This window comes from Lithobates pipiens, unplaced genomic scaffold, assembly GCF_037356315.1.
Source record: "Lithobates pipiens isolate NorthernLeopardFrog02 unplaced genomic scaffold, aLitPip1_a1.2 Scaffold_13, whole genome shotgun sequence".
NCBI classification, from domain to species: Eukaryota; Metazoa; Chordata; class Amphibia; order Anura; family Ranidae; genus Lithobates; species Lithobates pipiens.
The window spans coordinates 500,074,458-500,094,397 of record NW_027507718.1 but is presented as its reverse complement, the minus strand read 5'-3'; the positions used below and the strand labels follow the sequence as shown (position 1 = coordinate 500,094,397).

The 19,940-nt window shown below is 43.2% G+C and overlaps 1 protein-coding gene across 4 annotated transcripts in view; it reads right to left on the bottom strand.

The window, feature by feature from the left end:
* Nucleotides 1-916: 916 nt before the first annotated feature.
* Nucleotides 917-19,940, bottom strand: part of LZTS3 (leucine zipper tumor suppressor family member 3) — a 161,370-nt gene continuing 142,346 nt past the window's right edge. For all 4 annotated transcript variants that reach the window (XM_077478023.1, XM_077478024.1, XM_077478022.1 and 1 more), the window contains exon 4: nucleotides 917-12,038. In XM_077478023.1, the coding sequence (XP_077334149.1) occupies nucleotides 11,337-12,038 (702 nt within the window). In that variant the 3' untranslated portion in view covers nucleotides 917-11,336. The remainder of the gene's footprint in view (nucleotides 12,039-19,940) is intronic.

Here is a 19,940-nt window from a genome sequence, read left to right as displayed (position 1 = left end):
GCATCAGTCTTTCAGCAGAGATGCTCATCTTGTATCAATATACAGACAGGCACTAGAGTGAACCTCAATAAATCCATATACTAAAAACAATTAGGAAAATGTGGAACCTTTTTTTTTGCTCCCATCTACCCATGCAGGTCACTTACCTAGGGGAATGATGTGCTGTATGCACGTCACATATCCTAGAAGGCAAAGCCCTTTATTGACAAAGGGAGGAGGGGAACGGGCCTAGCGGCACGTCATCGAGGGGCCCATTGGCTGAGTCAAGAAGACCCGGCAGCCAGCATGCAAGAAGATGGCAGTGTAAGGCAGAGCAGGGGCTGCTGGGAAGTGGGTCTCAATAGGAAAGGGCTGGATGGGTGAGTATTTGAAATGTGCAGAACACCACTTCAGGTAAGCAGGGGGAAAAAAGGGAGGGGGGGGGGGAAAGGGAGAGGGGGAAAAGGGAGGGGGAGGGGTGAAGATCCACTTTAAAGTAAACCAGTCACAAACTTGGGAAGTCTAAAATGACAACAGAATTAAAAGTGTATAAGCAGAGGTTACTTCCAATGAAAACCACATGACAAAACAATCAATAAATCCAGAGATATGGGCTGAAGTTCTACGTAATTCTAGCCTTTTCCTGAAAATTTTTGAACTCGACCTTGTCCCCTAATGCCTTACAAGCCTCCAATTGGTCACCATAGTGAAAGACAGCCTCCGTGACTTTTAGAGCGGTAGTAATGGGCAGGATCAAACTCTGATTTTAGGAAAAGATCAAGATTTGCATAGAACTTCAGCAACATGCATTTTTTGATCTGCTAATTAGACCTCTTATGTACGGTTTCATCATATTCTCAATTTTGCATTGTCCAACTTTGTGAGTCGTTTACTTTAATAAACAGTTGCACCAGAAAGAGCGCCAAACAAACAATCCAAGAGTCCAACAATGATTTATTGGTTCAGTAAATGACCACAGAAACAAACATCCAATGCATTTTAGGGGCCCATAGATCTCGCCCTTCCTCAAGGTTTAACACAACAAAATGGTCTACAGACTCAGAAGTAGCACAATCACCAGAGTTTGATTGCATACTGTGTGGAAAGTCAGATATAACCAGGATCAGTGAATAAATGAATCAACAATTAAAGTGGAAGTAAACCCTCCTATCGGTTTCAGTCAAGGAAGCTGCCATCTTGGCCTCTAATAATTCTTCAGCTGCCATAATGTTGTACATGTGATCAGTTAATCAGTTATGACACCAGCCATTGGATGGTTTGAAAGTTTGGTTGAGAGCACAACCAATGTGAAAGTTAGAATTTCATGCCGGGAATGTAAGTGTTTTTTTTAAACTGGGTTTACTCCCGCTTTAAGTAATAATATCTATGAGCCCACATTGAATCCTTTCCTTGGTCATTTTCTGAACCAGTAAATCATTGCTGAATTTTTGTATCATTTGTTTGGTGCTCTTCCTGGTCAACTGTTAACTACTCAATTTAAATGACCCCTATTTTTGGGGGATACCCACTTTGTGGTGAGGTGCCCAAGCCATTTGGCTCCACTAGGGATTCTGAATATAATTTTATTTGGAGAGGATCCATATCCAGTGCCTCGCCCTCACCTCGCCTTTTTACTTTAACAAGTCAGTGCAGAGAGCATTAGCAATAAGCAGTGTAAAAGTCTGAAGTAACCACTCAAATTTTAGTAACAGGAAAATATTGATTGAATGCTATAAATTATTGCACTTATGCACCTTGCACATCTCTCTTTGATCTAATAAAAACACATATCAGTGTATTAAATTCCAACCATCTGAGTAATCCCACAACTGATATCTTAGTCCTTCCTGGTAATGTGGCATCAAGGACACTCTCTACACTGGATTAGTAAACATGTACACTCATTGCACTCATTGCAGAATTGTTTATGAAATAGAATCTAGGTCATTATATTCTACCATCAGTGAACGGGTATTATTACTAAAGTAATAGTGGCAAGTGAAGGATCTGAATAGTCACAGCTGACAGGAAGTTCTGGATGGCAGTCTCCTGGCTGAAATAATGGTCTGTAGGTTATTGTACTGTATTATTGTATTGTAACGGTCGCACCTACCAATTCCTGAAGAATTGGTGGCCAATAGGCAACATATTCCTGAAGACATACAGAGTATTTCTTTGGTTTGATCCCTGGGTTTGTTATCTGAAGTTGTTTCAGAGTATATGAAAATTGGCAAGAGAGGAAACATATCTTCATCAGTCTTATCATTCAATGTGTGTGTTTGTGAGGGGGGTAGAGGGCCACATCATCAAAACCAAAAATGTAGCTTTGCAAAGGATGTTGTTGAATCCAATACCGTAGGACAGTCATTCTCAAAAAGGTTCCACCAGAGGATGATAAGGGTTCTTTGAGCTGTGACTGACTGGCCTCCCCTTTAATGGCACCTACACTGTTCTAGGGTCAATGCCAGAACCAGCTGCTTAACACCAATCTAGCTGTCTAAAAAGGTGGCATTCTATCCACCACTATAAGGGGTGCACTCTTCCCATTGGCCACCATTGTAAGGTGCATATTTTCCACTGATGCATAATAAATTGGTTTAAGCAGGGGACCTCTGAAATCTTAACTAAATTTTTGTGGTTCCTCTGGAGCAAAAAGTCAAGAAAGGCTGCAGTAGGAGGACCCAAGGGTATGAGGGACAGAGATAAGAACTTAAAGATCAGCTCCAGGCTCCTTCAGAAAAAGTATTAAAAGTCAGCAGCTATAAATACTGTAGCTGCTGACTTTTAATATTAGGGCACTCACCTGTCCAGGAATACAGCAGTGTCCTCACCTGAGCTGAATTTTGAATTGGCTATTGGGTGCTGGCTCTCCTATCTTGACTAAGCGAAACCTGCAGTGAAACCTTGCGGCTTCACAGACGGTTTCCTACTGCACAAACGCGCTGCACCTTATGAATGAGCCAGCTGCAGGGGGGGAAGTGGAGGGGGCAGCGTCGAACTGAGCCGGAAGTGGGAGCGGGTACCTGTCAAAACCAGGTACCCTCCCCCGAAATGGTGCCAAATGTGGCAGCGGAGGGGGAGAGGAGGCAGACAAGTGGAGCTTCCCTTTTTGGGGGGAGCTCCACTTTAAAGCGGAGGTCCACCCTAAAGTGGACCTTCCGCTCATCGGAACCCTCCCCCCCTCCGGCGCCACAATTGGCACCTTTCAGGGGGGAGGGGGGTGCAGATACCTGTACAGTACAGGTATCTGCACCCACTTCCGGGATAGCTCTCTGCGGAAAGGGGGCGTAGATTACGCCCCTTTCCGCAAGTGCCCGCCCCTTTCCGCAAGTGCCCCGCTGCCTGCTGGGAAACACACAGATCCCAGAGGCAGCGGGGACCGTCCTTATTGCACAGCGCGACTCGCGCATGCACAGTAGGGAACCAGGAAATGAAGCCGAAAGGCTCCATTTCCTGATTCCCATACCCAAGATGGCGGCGGCAGCACTCGAGAGACGATCTAGAGATCGGCTTCGGGTGCCGACATCGCGGGCGCGCTGGACAGGTAAGTGTCACTATTTTAAAAGTCAGCAGCTGCAGTATTTGTAGCTGCTGGCTTTTAAAAAAAAAAAAAAAAATGCGGAGTCCCGGTGGACTCCCGCTTTAAGTATCAATTCTAGAGAGATTAACCCTACAAAAAGGAATTCTAGTCTAATGGTGGGTTTAGGTTTAGGGAGAAGAAGTGAGTTACTAAAGCAGGCCATAGATTATGCAATTTTCTTGAATTCTACTACGGGTGGAAGGAAAAAAATTGCTTGATTCCCTCATCAACACTGACTGTTGATGGGGGAATCCCTCTCTGCCAGCAGAACACAATGATCATTCCTGGCAGCTATGCATAAAAAAAAAATCAGACAGGCTTGTTGTACTACTGTCGACAGATGGATCAACTTCAGTACAATCAGCCTGCCCATAGATGAATCGAAGCCCGGCCGGTCCCTGCTGAACCAACAGAGATTCGATCCATCTTTGGGCGGTTTATGACTCAAGTTTGCAGTATCTCCAAGTTTTTTTTTTCTTTTTAATATCAGCTTGTGTTTCAGGGAGATGGGCATTGAGTAGCTAGAACAAATCTAAGCACAAGTCAGTAGGCCACATAAAGAAATGATGCAGCCCCAGAAAACCCTCACATTTAAGCATTAAGCAGCTACAGAAAACGTCCAGCTAATAAATATTCTATATTTTAAGAATACTAAGGCCGCGTACACACGGGCGGATTGTCTGCCCAAATAAGTTCGTCAGACAATCCGACAGACAGTCCGTCCAACTTTCGAATGAACGGACTTGACCACACACGATGAACAGACAGTCCGCCGAAAGCTTGCGCGATGACGTGTACGGCACGTACGACGGGACTAGAAATTCGACGTCCAATACACTGCAATGCAACCTTCGGCCGTGTAAATCCTTTCTGAGCATGCGCCATACTTAGTCCGTCGAACTAGCCTACTCACGAGCGGATTGTCCGCTGAACCGTGTTTCAGCGGACAAAATTACGGAAATTCCGAAAGACTAAGTCCGTCAGACTGTCCGCTGAAAAAGTCCGCTGAAGCCCACACACGAGCGGATTGTCCGCTGAAACACGGTTCAGCGGACTAAGTTGGGCAGACAATCCACCCGTGTGTACGCGGCCTAAGAAATATTCTATATAATTTGAAGAATTTAGGGATTTATACCATGTACAATGGTTTTTAGAATTCACTAAAAAAGGATGACCCTTACCCTTAAAAGAGCAGCAAAATACATTTGTTGCCCCATCTCTTCCTGACACATCTTGAATGCTTTCAGGTCAATTACAAGTGAAATACTTTGTTCTAAGCGGACATGGGTGAACAGAAGAGAAAACTCTTTAATGATGTTTGTGGTACTGCCACCCAGTCATGAGCATTATGAAACCATACAAGTGACTCACTTCTTGCCTAATGAGTTCTCCAAAACCTAAAATTACAGGATGAACAGATAATTTTAAGGCAAGGCCTTCAAAAATTGGTCTTTACAGGGAAGCAAATTCAGGAACATCTGGAGGTTCCATTACCCACTAACAGATTCCAGAACAGGGAGAGGTCTCCACTGATGGCACGAGCATTATGAAACCGATCAAGGGTCTCACTCCTTGCCTAATAAATTCTCCAAAACACAAAAGAAATACCAGGATGAAAAGAAAATTCTGAGACAAGAGCATCACATAATGTTTTCCACAGGGAAGATTCGGGAACAATATAGTGGTTTTAATACTCAAGTCACCAACATATTTCAGTAATCAATAGTTGCTGTGTATCAAAAATGGTTTTGAGCACCATCTATAAGAATGTGGAACACTAGGAACCGAATACATCACTCATCTCTGCCAAATACTGGAGACTGTAATATTGTTCAAATACCAATGGCATTAGACGAATACTGATGGCAGAAGCTTCAGAAGTCAAAAGTTTTTTATTTTTATTTATTATTAGTAAAGTAAGACTCCAGTCAAAATGGTCAGATGTTCCTGGCTGTTTGCTTTCAAGTTGGGGCGATTGCATTTCACCTCCTGGTTGTCACACCAGGACAATAAGTGGGGAAAACCTCTTCAACGGGTGCACAGCCAGCAGCAAAATATTTTTTTTGGTTAAGTGAAGAAGGGTTAGAACCTGTTAGAACCTCTTGAATTTTTTGTTATTTTCTAAAAGTGTCACATACAGCAATAGGTCCAGCCTTTCTCCAATCTACCCAAGATCAATGGAATATTTAACTGGAGTTTTACTTTAAACAATATCTGGTGCAGGTGCATCCAGGGCTGCTGATAAGGGGGTACCACTGGTCCTCTTGTACAGGGCCCAGGCCCCATCAGTTCCGCAGGGGGACCTGGGCAACAGGAGGAATTGGATCACAGACAAGAGGGGGTGATCAGTGCGACAGGAGGGAACTTACAGGAACAGTTCACCTGTATGGCTCTCTCTGCAGCAGCTGACAGCCATCTTCTTCTCTCCCCCCCCCGCTGGCTTTCAGCTGCTGCAGGGAGAGACATACAGGGAATGAGTTACTGTAATTGCACCATTGCCAACTGATCACCCCCATCTGCCCCCCTGCTGCCTGGACCCCTTATATTATACCCTCCCTCTTCCTTGCAGCGCTGCTGGTTCCATATCCTCTCCCTTCAGCTTTCAGCTGCAGCGGAGGGGGGGGGGTTATTACAGGGGAGTTGTTCCAGTTAATGCCCCCTGCCACCCCAATCACCCCTTCTGTAGATAATCTCCTTCCCCCTGCTCCCCGACCCCCTCCCCCCCTTCCCACGGCTGCTGAAGGATACAGGGGATAGCTTCAGGATGGACAGCAGATCAGGTAGGCTGTACTGGGCCCTGTGATTTGTAACAGCAGCCTTCAGGGTAACTATAAAATTTCTACTTCCATCATATGTCATTCCACAGAGATTAAAACTAGACATATCGCTATCCTTGTCCTGCCAATGTCTCTAAAGATAGTGGTTCCTGATCCAGTGATGTCAACCTATACAAAGTCTTTAGAAACCCCACATTCAAGTGCCAATGCACTGAAGGATCAGCCCATCCTTACTGTGGGTCAGAATGGGTATTACAGGGGACAATGGAACTAATTCTGCAATATATACTAATGATACAGCAACAAATGTGGTCACCATCTCTCCAGATTATGTCTCATACACAGACCATTTTGGGGAAAAAATAACTAAATTAGGCAACTTTTTTCAATAATTTTCCATTTGTGATTAACTCGATATCCAGTTGACAATGGTAAAAAAAAGTGTTGGTAATAAAAGGGACAGACATGTCCAAGGCGCTTTCTCATAATATTACTTTTTAAATACAGTATACTATCAAAAATACATTAGTCCGATATATCCTTCTGTTCATAATTATGAGTCTGGGTTATAATTCTAAGGATGTCACATATTTCTAGGCATAAACTTTGGTGGAATATTGAAATAATAAATAGTTTTTGTTAATGTCTTCTATATAATAATATATCATTAAATAATCTAATCCATATAAGTATAATTAGAGAACATATCATTTAAATATATTTATTACAAATAAAAGCTAATAAAGGCTGCCAAGCTTTGACACCTGGGTCTAAAAAGGGTATTACTAAAACCCTTGCAGGGCCGCCTTTAAGGCAGGGCAAAAGGGGCAGCTGCTCTGGGTCCTGCCATTGTTGGGGGTCCCAAAGCAGCTGCCTCATACTTGCCAACTATCCCAGCTTAAATTCCCTCGTCCCTTGAGGTTTCAGTCCCATGCTGTGTCCTGATATCTCAGTGTGAACTTTTGTTATGCCAGCTCTGCCCTATTGTTGTATATCGATGACTCACCTGCAGACCCTGTGTTTACATGTAAATAACCAGAATTGATATGTAAATAGCGGCAGCTTTCATATGTAAATAGTGGCGGTATTCATATGTATATCATGCCCCCCTGAGGTCATATCCACCATCACCAATACTGAATGCTGCCCACTGGGGAGATAAAGAGGCATGCTTGAAAAGTCCTGCCTACAACTGTGGTCATTCAGCCTACCAGCAGCCTGTTCTGCAAAGGTAAGCAAATTAGTGGGGAAGAGGGTAGCGTGGTGTGTGCAGAGGAAGGCAGAGAAGGAATTACAGTTTGGGTGCATAGGTGAGCAAGGAGGGGATTTGTGGAGGTAAGGAAGGTGGGTGCAAAAATGAGCAGAGGAGGCAGGTGGAGTTAAAGGGGAAGGAAATTAGAGTGGAGAGCATGGTGGAGGTTTGGGGTGCAGAGGTTATCATGGGTTTTAGGATGCAAGGGTGTACTGACAGGGTAGATAAAGCTGTAGGTCGTGTGTAGGGCAGCCCATTTATTTCAATGGGCTGCTCTATACGCTACAAATGTGGAAGAAAGTCTCAAACCCCTTTTTAAAATCACACGGTGCCAAGGCACATGTCAGCAGATGCGTGAGAGTGTCATTAACAGTTAATGGCACTGCTGTGTATCTGCTAAACGGCAGCATATTTCTGTGGTGTCAGGAAAGCGATTTTGCATGCGTTCCCAACACACACAAATGTGAACGCAGGCTAAATGTCTCAGTTACATTGGTGGTCAGTGTAAATCTTCTCATTACATTTTGGTGCTTGGTGTAGAATCCTTTCATTCACACTAGTGGCCAGTATGAAGGCCCCCCTTACATTGGTGGTCGGTGTAAATACCTCCTTACATTAGTGTTTACTGTGAATGCTTCTATTACATTAGTGGTCAGTGTAAACCCCTATTACATTAGTGGTCAGTGTAAACCCCTATTACATTGTTGGCCAGTGTTGAAAGTCCTGTTTATATTTGTAGTCATTAAAAAACACTGGGTGTGCCGGGTGTGCCGATTCCCCCTACTGCCTGGGTTTTCCCCCCTGTGTTGCACCTAACCTCACCCCCCCTCCAGCACTGCAGTGCTGCTGGCCTTTTCCCTCTCCTCTCCCTCCGTCTGCTGCAGGGGGATGTTCTTGAATGGAGAGTGGGGGAAGGGGCTAATTAATATGTAATTTACCAGCCCCTTCCTTTTCTAAATGAACTCAGTAAACACACTCACAAACTGTGTTTACTATGCTTCACATAGTAAACACTATGAGCACACCTATACCAGCTATTTACCTTTATATATGATTGCATCAAGAAATTTCCCCAGATAACAGTTTGTTAGGGAGACACTTCAAAAGTGTAGTAAAATTCTCAATGTCTACAGAGAATGTCCTTACTTACTACAATGTCTTCAGTTCCACATATCATTTCTCCACACGCTATCATGTCTTCAACTTTGCAAAGCATGTCTCCAGCTACAAAACATGTAAGCTGAACTCCAGACAAATAGTTAACTACAGAAATGAAAGAGATATAAGGGAACTGTTTTACCTACCAAAAGATTTGTATTTCTGTCTATCCACTCCTGCAAAATTCACGAGCTCAACCACACAGCACAGCCCTGCCTGCCATGGCAGGAGACCTAATTTTTCCCTGCTGCAATTGAGTAAGTCCTACAGGTCTTGTTCCTCCCCCAGCCTGTGATTGGACAGTGAAAGAAGAAGAAACAGACAGATGAGCTCACCTTAAAGGGGTTGTTTTTTATTTTCTAAATAGGTTCCTTTAAGCTAGTGCATTGTTGGATTGTTGGTTCACTTACCTTTTCCTTTGATTTCCCTTCTAAATGTTTTTTTTCTTTGTCTGAATTTCTCACTTCCTGTTCCCCCTCAGTAAACTTCACACCATCATCTGAGCGGTGTTTAGTCAGCCAGAACAGCTTACTGAACAGCTTACTGAGGAGGAACAGGAAGTGAGAAATTCAGACAAAGAAAGCAAAGAAAAAAAAACATTTAGAAGGGAAATCGAAATAAAAGTTAATGCCGTGTACACACGATCAGATTGTCCGGCGTACTTAGTCGGCCGAAACACATTTCAGTGGACAATTCGATCGTTAGTGAGCTTCAGCGAACTTTTCCAGCATGAAGTCCGGCGGACTAAGAACGTATTTTTGCACTCCAATCTTCCCGTCGGACTTGGGTTTCAGCGGACAATCCGTTCGTCAGTATGCTACTACGGCGGACTAAGAATGAAGCATGCTCAGAAGCAAGTACGAAAAAGTAAGCTATTGGCTACTGGCTATTGAACTTCCTTTTTCTAGTCCCGTCGTATGTGCTGGACGTCATCACGCTAGCAAACACCGGACTTTCTGTGTGTCCGTGTGTGGCCAAGTCCGTTCGATAGAAAGTCCGCCGGATTATCCGTCGGATTGTATGTCGGACAAGGTACGCCAGACAATTCGATCGTGTGTACGCGGCATTAGTGAACCAACAATGCACTAGCTTAAAGGAACCTATTTAGAAAATAAAAACGGAACCTTTACAACCCCTTTAAGTGATTGTCTCCTTGCGTTGCTTCTCTTTCCCCCGGTACAAGCTCTGCTGTACAGGGGATAGCAAAAAGTGGATACCAAGTCAAATTCAGGTACTTAGTCTGCTTGCTTTTAACAAATACATCCAAGGATGTATAGATACGGTAAATACATTCATTTGTGTTTTTTTTTTAATCTGTCTGGAGTTCATCTTTGATCCCTAAACAAAATGGAATTTACCATAAAATAGAATTTCTGCATTTCTACATAAAGTGTCTCATCTGAAAAATGCCTTCTCTTCATAGAATAGCCTTGGCTCTACATACAATGCCCATCTCTATATAGAACAAACAACCTCTACATAAAATAATTAAATCTCTGCAAAAAAATATTCCCACCTCGTGAATATTCTCACACATAATATTCATGCCCTTTCACACTGTATTGAATGTTCCCACGTGTTCAGTCACAGAAGAATGCCTCTACTACTACACTGAAAGCAACTACTACAAAGAATTTTAAAATTGCACCGACTGTCCTCATCTCACATGGAATATTCGGAATACCTCCATCTGTACACAGAATATTTCCACTTCCAAAAACCATTCCAGCCTCTACCTAACTCCATCCTACCTCTTCATAGAATACTTCTACCATTGTAGAAATTTTCTGAACCTCGTTTTAAAATATTGGCACCTCTTTTGGAAACTCTCACCTTTTATAGAAAGCTTTCACATTCAGATTTTTTTTTTTTTTTAATTGACTATATTCCTTGTGTTCATTAAATCATCTTGCAGCATTAACCAGAGACATAATCATGAACTTTACCTCAAAGTCATAACATGGATGTAAACAGCGTGGTGTGCTGGCAAAAATATTGTTATCCTCTGTTGTTGGAACCCTATGATTTAATATAAAATACATTTACTACTATCCCTCTAAGATTTTTTTTGGATAATTCACAGTAAACAGTGACTAGAGCTGTGGAACGTGTATCATAGGTAGATCGCTAGATTTCACCGCACAGCAGAACTCTCATTACTAGCCAATATGGCTAAAATAACTCAAAGTCCAAGTCATTTTGACCTTTCTTTCCAAGAGTCCAAAAAAGGATTAAGAACCAGTAACAGTCACAGACCTGCACCTCCACTTAGTCTACAACAGACACATCTATTTGTTAAAAAGATAGTGACTTTGCAGACAGAGGGAGGTGCAGGAAAGGGAGAGGGGGAAACAGACATATAGCATCATTGGCGGCATAACAAACTGTATACCATAAATATTTCATCTGCACTTAGATTACAGCAAGCACTTTTTTCTGATGAGACACCTTCTCTGTACTGAAGGGTCTACCAGGTTCTAGAGTCTATGGTCCCTTCAGAACTCGGTAAGGTCTTCTCCCGATGACCATGAGCTGGTTAGGTAGCACATGCACAGTGAGGAACTAGCTTTGTACACTTGGTCAGTTGTCCTCATATTTCGGTGGACTCTATTCTCTCCAACCTGGATGGTGTCCAAGGTTTCTTGTCCTCAGCTGGTGGAGTTGTGACCTTTGCATTTACCTCACTGATCCTTTGCTCCAGTTGTTGATTTTTCTGATACATCTCAACATAATTGAGCTGTAGCTGTTTCTGGTATTTTATCACCTTCTCCTTCTCCTCTTGCCAAGTACGTTTTTCCTCCTCAAAGTCCAAAATCAGCTGATCCCTTTGTTGTTTCTCTAGGGCTAATTCTAATTGGAGTTTTTCTATGTCTTTCTTTAGGCTCACTACAATGTCCTCGCTCTGACGTTTCATCTTGGCCTCATCACTCTCACAAAGAGTATCTCTAATTTTTTCATTGAGTTCTTGGGTGTATGGGTTCTGGCCTACACTTGATAAGACCTCTTTTAGGTCTGCAATCTCTTGCTCGCATTGGCTAAGCTTCTCTTTCATTTGTTGAGCCTCACTTTGTTTTCTCTGCATCTCGTTCTCACAGATCTCAAGGCTGACGCTCTTTGAGCTATACGAATCCTTAATAGAGACAATCTGGTCCTCCTTCTCTCTCAGAAAAGACTTGACTTCTTTTAGTTGTGTTCTTAAGCCTACTATCTCATTAAGTTTCTGAGTTACATCAGACTGGGAATCTTTCAACTGTTGCTTTAGCAGTGATATCTCACCAGCTTTCTGACAAACCTACAAAGAGAAACAGAAATCAGTTATGTGAAATATTTTCAGAATTATTATTTTTTTTTTTTTTTAATTAATAGACAGTGAGGCAATATACTAAAAGTTGTGAGCAGGGCAAGTTGTATAAACATTTCTTAAAAACTGCATTTCCAGTGCAAATGTGACCACATCAAGTGACCTTCACAATCTCATTATTGCAATGTCAAGATCTTGGAAGCCACACTTTACATTCAGCTGCAGACTGATCTATTCTTGGTTATAGTGTTGTGATTCTTGGGACAGTGCCAGGCTCTAGTGTCTCAAACAGAAATCTAGGTCTACTGTATGGTATATGGGCTGCATCCAGAAGTTCAACTGTAAGATTAACAAATGGTTGCCTGGCAGTTTTGTTCCCTTTAAATTGACTCTTTTGCTATAATATAGAATTTAGATAAAGCCATAGCTGTAAATGAAGATCAATTACAGAATACATTAGTGACTAGAATTGGGGTCCAATGGAGTCTTGGGGTTGCCAACTCAACATGCAGTGACAGACTAAAATTCTGCTATAGGTAGAGTAGGTCAAAGAGTGGCAGATGTAATCCCTTTGCAAGGAAGGACCACTCGCCACTTGTCTGGTTCATGAAGTTGACATTTTAGTTGATTCAATTGAGACAAGGAGATACGGAGGCTTGGGATGTAGTGTCAAGAGATGGTTAATAATTTAATTTAGGTCTTCTCCTAGAGCTACTGTGACTTCCCTGAAGTGTCCTCGTTGTCTCAGAAGAGTTACTAACAGAGTGACCTGTCCCTGTCTGGGAACGTAAATGTAAACAAACATAAATGGTTTGTATATTTTCCATTTGAGAATCAAGAATCTACCTCTGGGTCACTAAGTTCCTGTATGTCCGAGAGCGGGAGCAAGGAGTGGAATCCTATAGCTACTCGTTTGGATTGCCCCATGGAATTATTACAAAGGTGCCATGTGGTATAATAATGGGTAGGCATGGTCGGAGCGGAGGTGTATTTGAAATGAGTTTCTTGCAAGAAAAGAATTTGGACTCATTGTTTATGCATGTTGTAAAGCACCTTAGATGCTTTTGTGGAATGTCAAGTCCCCTTATGTTAAAGGAACTTAAAGTGGTTCTAAAGGCTGAATTTTTTTTACCTTGATGCATTCTATAAAAAATAAACCTTCAGTAAAAAAACGTTCTGTGTGCAGCTCCCCCCACTCCCCTCCTTTATACTCCCTGACCCCAGTCAAGCAATGTGCACAAGAGCTGAAGCTCTCCTGGGTCTCTGCCTCCTTATTGGCTGAGACACAGCAGCGGGAGCCAATGTCAATCACAGCCAGTGAGGGAGCGGGGGCGGGCCAAGCCAAGCTCTGTGTGTCTCATAGACACACGGGGCGGTTTGGGAGCGAGCATTAGGGCTGCTCTGTGCAAAGCCATAACATAGAGCAGGTAAGTATGACATGTTTGTTATTTAAAAAAAAAAAATCTGATGAGATTTAATGGGAGGGGTCGGGAGGAGTTTTAGGAATGGGATATATGGAAAAATGGGGAGCAGAAAACGTGTCCACATGAAAACTAACTTGACTCAGGTACTGCCTGAGTTGAGATCTATTGGGGAAAGAAGCCTGTCAAGGGTCCTGAGCCCACAGCCCATTGGATATAATAGTGCACATACAGAAAGAAAGCTAGGCAAAAGGCATTGAGTAAATATTTCCCCAAATAAATCGTAAACAGATCGTAGGTCAGAGTATGCCCCTGCTTGGTCTCCAGGAGAGGACCATTGTCCATGTGTATAGAATATCAAGTAGCGTATCCCTCTAAAAGTGGAAGTAAGGGAGGCGGTCTCTCTTCCCGGAAAGCCCCATGGAGGCATGAGTAGTTAGGGCAAAACTTTTAACATGAATGTAACTAAGAACGAAAACAAAGGAAAAGACCATGAATAAGCATCGGTCCCTGCATGCAGGGTGGTAGCCCATGTCCTGGCTTTCCAACTCAGGGGTCAAATGACAGAACAATTGGAGGTAAATAGAGTGCAAGGAAATTCAACTGGGTAGCATCCAAACAATATCAAGTTCTTCACAATAATATCTAGAAAAGCTCTTAAATAATAAATACCAGAGGGGAACAGCAGACATCCCCCCCCCCCCCCAGGACATAAGCCAGAGGCTAAAGCGCCAGATACTACTGGGGAAAATGGGGGCACCCCCAAATTTGAATGTTTGTTTTATTTTGCATTACCGCAACACACAAGGGTAAAGCCAGACTAAAGCATTACATAAAATATCAGTTTATGAAGCTACAAAATTAAGGAGTGACTTCCCTTTTGTTGAAAAAAAAACAATTCCTTCTTATTGATCAATGTTCATCGCAGGAATGTTACCAAACTTTGTAGTGGAAGGGGAGGGGCTGTAGTAAATGGGAGGGGCTGGTGCAATATACTTACCTAGTGCACGCTCAGCATTCTAATGAGAAAAGCTGCAGGGTCTTCATCCCTTTAGAAGTATTTAACCCTTGGGAAGTATCTTCCTATTGGAGAGGGTGCCTAGAATTTTACTATACTAGTGCTAGAGCTGGACGATTAAAAAAATAAATAAATCTGTGATTTAAAAAAAAAAAACTAGATTCACGATTCGAAACGAGTTTTTTTTTTATGGACACCGCGTAGGTCCCGAGGAGCTGTGGGCAGGAGTTTTTAGGCGAGGCCGCAGATTCGGCCTAGTCCGCGGCGTCCGGCCTCACGTACTAGGCCGAAGCTGCGGCCTCGCCTAAAAACTCCTGCCCGCAGCACCTCAGGACCAGCGGTGGTAAAAAAAAAAATCTAAAAAAGTCGATTTGCTTAAATTTTGATTTGACCTCTCAACATGATTCAAGCTTTAAATTTAAATTTATTTTTTCCCCAGCCCTACCTAGTGCAGTCTTCTGGGAAAATTGGTGAGCCAATCACACAAGCAGGAAATTACATTTCTGGGAGTAACACCAATGTTGTACAGGTTGCCAAATACCAATGAATTAAAAAACAAAACAAAAAAAAACCTTTAAATTGCAAATAAAAATAAACAAAAAACATATCGCAAAGCAAAAATAAAAGGGCGCTACATTGTAAGTCTGTTATCAGCTCTGCTAGAGTCTGCTCCACTTTATCTGGAATTTTTGGGCCCTATTCCAAAATTCCAGCAGATAAAACAGTGTAGGCAAGCTATGCTCCATTATCTCTTGTACATACTTTAGCATTAATTTAACTTCCTGTGTGAGTTTGTCTCCATCTGGTTACAAATTACAGTTTCACTGTACAAAGTCGGCATAACCATATCTAAAAATGAAACACCAGATTTGTAAGAGGAAGGACAGGATAAGAGGTCACAGTATTTATAGTGGACCTTGCACTTCAGACAAGGTCTACGTATTTGTTGTGGCCTCTCACCCCCCTCCCTTAAACTGTGGGGGCAAAAATAGTTGCATATAGGTTTTTCCACCTTTTGTAGTGCAGAGGGCGACATCATCCAGCCAACAAGATCCCAGGGAAAACCAAGGAACCCACATTTTGGAAGAAGACACTGCAACACTGTGCAGGATCATCTTCTTGCGAGTTTTGAGCTACTCAATACTCTTCAAAATATGTCTGCAAGGAGGAAGACATCATCTCCACCTAGGCGCAGTGGGAGGAAGTTGGGGAAAGGTAAATATACTTATACTATACTATCTAATTTTTCCTACCCACAGTTTTTTTTTGTTTCATCCAGCTTTTTATAGCAGAACTAAACATTGTTAAATAGATAGGAAGATATATTTTTTGCTTTAACATGTTTTTTACATGTCTTCATGGGCATTTTTGTTTTTTTATCTGAAGGAGGGATTTCCTCAGCTAACCCCCATCTGCATACCTGAGCTAAGGGCATATGGATTGCAGGGAAGTAAATGGGGATATTGTTCAAAGTGATTTTGCAACAATAAAACATAGAGACTGGATGGGGGTGGGGGTTTTGAATAGCATACATTTATTAGATGACGTTTTCAGTTTGTGGTGCTGAGATGCAGTTAAAGCGGTGTTCCACTGAAAAATGGAAGCTCCACTTATCTGCCTCCTCTCCCCCTCCGGTGCCACATTTGGCACCTTTCAAGGGGGAGAGCGTACCTGTTTTTGACAAGTACCAATCCCCACTTCTGGGAGACCTTGTGGCAGCGATATCACTGGGCCATTCGCTTTACGCATGTGTAATAGGGAACCAGCTGTGAAGCCGCAAGGCTTCACTGGCAGTTGCCCTCAGCAGCAATGGCGGTGGCAGCACCTGAAAACCGATGTAAAATTCAGCTGGGGTGCTGACATCATGGGATCTATGGACAGGTAAGTGTACTAATATTAAAAGTACACATACATACACATACAAATACTGTAGCTGCTGACTTTTAATTTTCTCTGAAGGAGGCTGGACCTCCTCTTCAAGTTCTGTTTTAAGAAATGGGAACCTTGAAGTAGAAGCACCACTTTGAAGTGATACTGTTACCTTGCACATGCCAAGCTAAATAAAAGCGTCTCTGCAAAGGGCATCTCCTGACATTGAACTTGCCTGCGGTGCCTCGCCTCTTCTATGAAATTAGGAATGAAATGACTGGCAGTCTCCCAATCAGCTGACAGCGCTCATGTCTAGCAATTAGCTGCCAGACCCAGGAACAGAGGAGCAGTTCTCATGCTCAACCACACTCACAAGTGCCAGGTATTCTACCCTACTGCAAAGGAGGAAGATGAGGCAAGGGGCAGCCCTTTTGCAGAGAAAATGTCACTTTGCTCTGCATGGGCAATCTCGTTTGACTGTACTTCTCCTATGGATCACAGGAGTGCAGATCATTTTGCACTCCTGTGACCCATTTTCAGCAGACCGCAGGTCGAAGCCCGCTGTGGGCTGATGTCACAAGGCTGGTCCAGGCTCGGGAAAGATTGTGACCATATGTTTGAGATCCACTCGCATGCCTGGTCCGGCGCCCAGCTCAGCATCTGAGGAAGCTGCTGAGATCCTGAGCCAGTCGCTCTCGCCCTTTCCACAGCCCAGCACTCCAGTGTGCATGGGGGAGCAGAGCAGAGAGGCAGGGACTGACAGTCACCAGCTTTCTGCTCAGGGAACACTGATAAACGAGGGATCTGCTGTGTTTGAATGCTCGGTTCTCAGCCTTAGTACCACCGTGGGACAGATGCAGCATCAGACCAATGCTACATCCAATTAGGTATGATTAAAACAAAAAATAAAAATTCCCATACTTCTCTTAATTTGTACGATTTAACAAGCCAAGTTCTTTCAGATTCCACCTTGCTTTTTAAGTACCCCTTACAATGTCAAAAACATGGCAGCTTGCATTACTGAAAATGACAGTTCCCTCAATTTAAAATTGGAATTCCTGTTCTGTTTTTGTTTTTTTGTTCTGTGCCTTCAGAAGATTTGCTAATTCAAACAGCAACCATGGAGGAAGCCAATAGACCCTTTTTAGAATGTGTTCAGCAATGGTAGCTCCTGTGCTTTCCTAGGTAATGTTATGCCGGACACACGACCGGACTTTTTGACAGCAAAGGTCAGACGGAACGAGTCCGTCGGACAATTTGATCTTGTGTGGGCTCCATCGGACCTTTGCTTGCCAAAAATCTGGCGAACTTTAGAAATAGAACATGTTTTAAAATTTTCCACCGGAACTCCACCGGACCCAGTTCCTACCGAGAAATCCGCTTGTGTGTATTCTAGTCCGACGGACAAAAACCGTCGCGAGGGCAGCTATTGGCTACTGGCTATGAACTTCCTTATTCTAGTCCGGTCGTACGTCATCACGTTCGAATCCGTTGGACTTTGGTGTGATTGTGTGTGGCCAAGTCTGTTCATTCGGAAAGTCTGTCAGAACTCCGTCAGAACTCCGCCGAAAGTCCGTCAGACCTAGCCCCTCGAAAAGTCTGGTCGTGTGTACGCGACATTAAAGATACTGGTCCTAGGACTTGGCCTTGTGGTTGCTGAAATTTATCCAAATAGGTGCCAAGTGGAAGGTCCTGCATTTACTATTCAACTGTTGTAGAAAACTTGCCATCCCGCTTATCCTCAGATGTTAGCATACCCTGTACAAGGTTCTCATCTTATCTCAGAAAATTCACATCTATCTACTGGACTAATAGACTTAGTAAAAGTAAAAACAACAGAGGTAAATTGGACCTAACATCATATTTATTATTTTATGTTCAGCACAGTAATGTAATGCTGTGTACACATGGCCGCACTTTTCGACAGAAAAGGTCAGACAGAACGAATCTGTCGGACAATTTGACCATGTGTGGGCTTCATCGGACCTTTGCTGTCGAAAAATCAGACAGACTTTAAATTTAGAACATGTTTCAAATCTTTCCAATGGACTCGAGTCCGGTCGAAAAATCCGTTCATCTGTATGCTAGTCCGACGGACGAAAACCGACGCTAGGGCAGCTATTGGCTACTGGCTATGAACTTCCTTATTCTAGTCCAGTCATACGTCATCACGGTCGAATCCATCGGACTTTGGTGTGATTGTGTGTAGACAAGTCTGATTCAACGGGAGTCCGTCCAAAGTCCGTTGAAAGTCTGTTGAAAAGTCAGACGGAACTGTCTGAAAAAAGTCCGGTCATGTGTACACAGCATCATGTGTAAGTATAACACTTCCAGGTATTTATTACCTCCCCTAGAGATCACGGTATTTCCCGGGACAATGGCTTTATCTGCTTCTAGAAGGAATGAGCTATCTTTGTTCAGGCATCATCCAGTGTCACCATCTACTTCATGGTCTAAGATGCCATAATTATGGTAATCCTGGTACCTGTGTAGTTTATGGCTTGCGTTAGCAAATGTCTGACACAGCTCCCCATCTTGCAACCTGCAACAATGTTACAAGGTTGGAGTCTGATAACCTGTACTTGTTCCTGCCTGCAGCAGACTGATGACATCATTTCAGCTTTGGCAAAGTCACTAACTGCAGCTAATGTTGACTCACACCTTACCTCCTGGCTCCAACCTCCTGTGCCCAGGCCAGGGTGACATCAACATCCTTCAGGCGAGCTGTCAGGGAAGACGGAGTGGCCCAGATCCCGTGCGCTGTACTGGCCAGGATCTCGCCAGAGGGATAGTGACGTCACTTCCTTGAATAAGTGGACTTTTGTAGTATATATACATTATATTTGCAGTAGATGCACACCTTTGTCTGGAGGAACATCAAAAAGTTATACTTACCTTTATCCTTCCTCCCACATACTTCTTCCCAGCAGCAAGACTAGTCCCTCAAAGCCACTTCTCTAGTGGTTGCACTCTGGGGTCGTCACATACAATGTAGAACCAGCAGTCCTGCATTGTAAGTAAGGGCTCTGAGGGCCCACCTACAACATCGCTGGAGAGTTGATAAGTGTGTCGACTGCCAGGATATGAAGGATAAGGTAAGCCAAATTGCTTTTTAGGTTTCTCCAAGACCAAAGAAAGCATTTAGCCACCTCAGCCCCAGAAGATTTGGCTGCTCAATGACCAGGCCATTTTTTGTGATACGGCACTGCGTCGTTTTAACTGACAATTGCACGGTCATGCGACACTGTACCCAAACAAAATTGATGTCCTTTTTTCCCACATATAGAGCTTTTTTTGGTGGTATTTGATCACCTCTGTGGTTTTTATTTTTTGCGCTATTGCGGTGGACAAATGGGACACTTTTGACACATTTTTGGGACCACTGACATTTATACAGCAATCAGTGCTATAAAAATGAACTGATTACTGTATAAATGTCACTGGTAGGGAAGGGGTTAACACTAGGGCAGGGGTCTCAAACTGGTGGCCCTCCAGCTGTTTCTAAACTACAATTCCCATCATGCTTCTGCCTATGGGAGTCATGTTTGTAACTGCCAGCCTTGCAATGCCTCATGGGACTTGTAG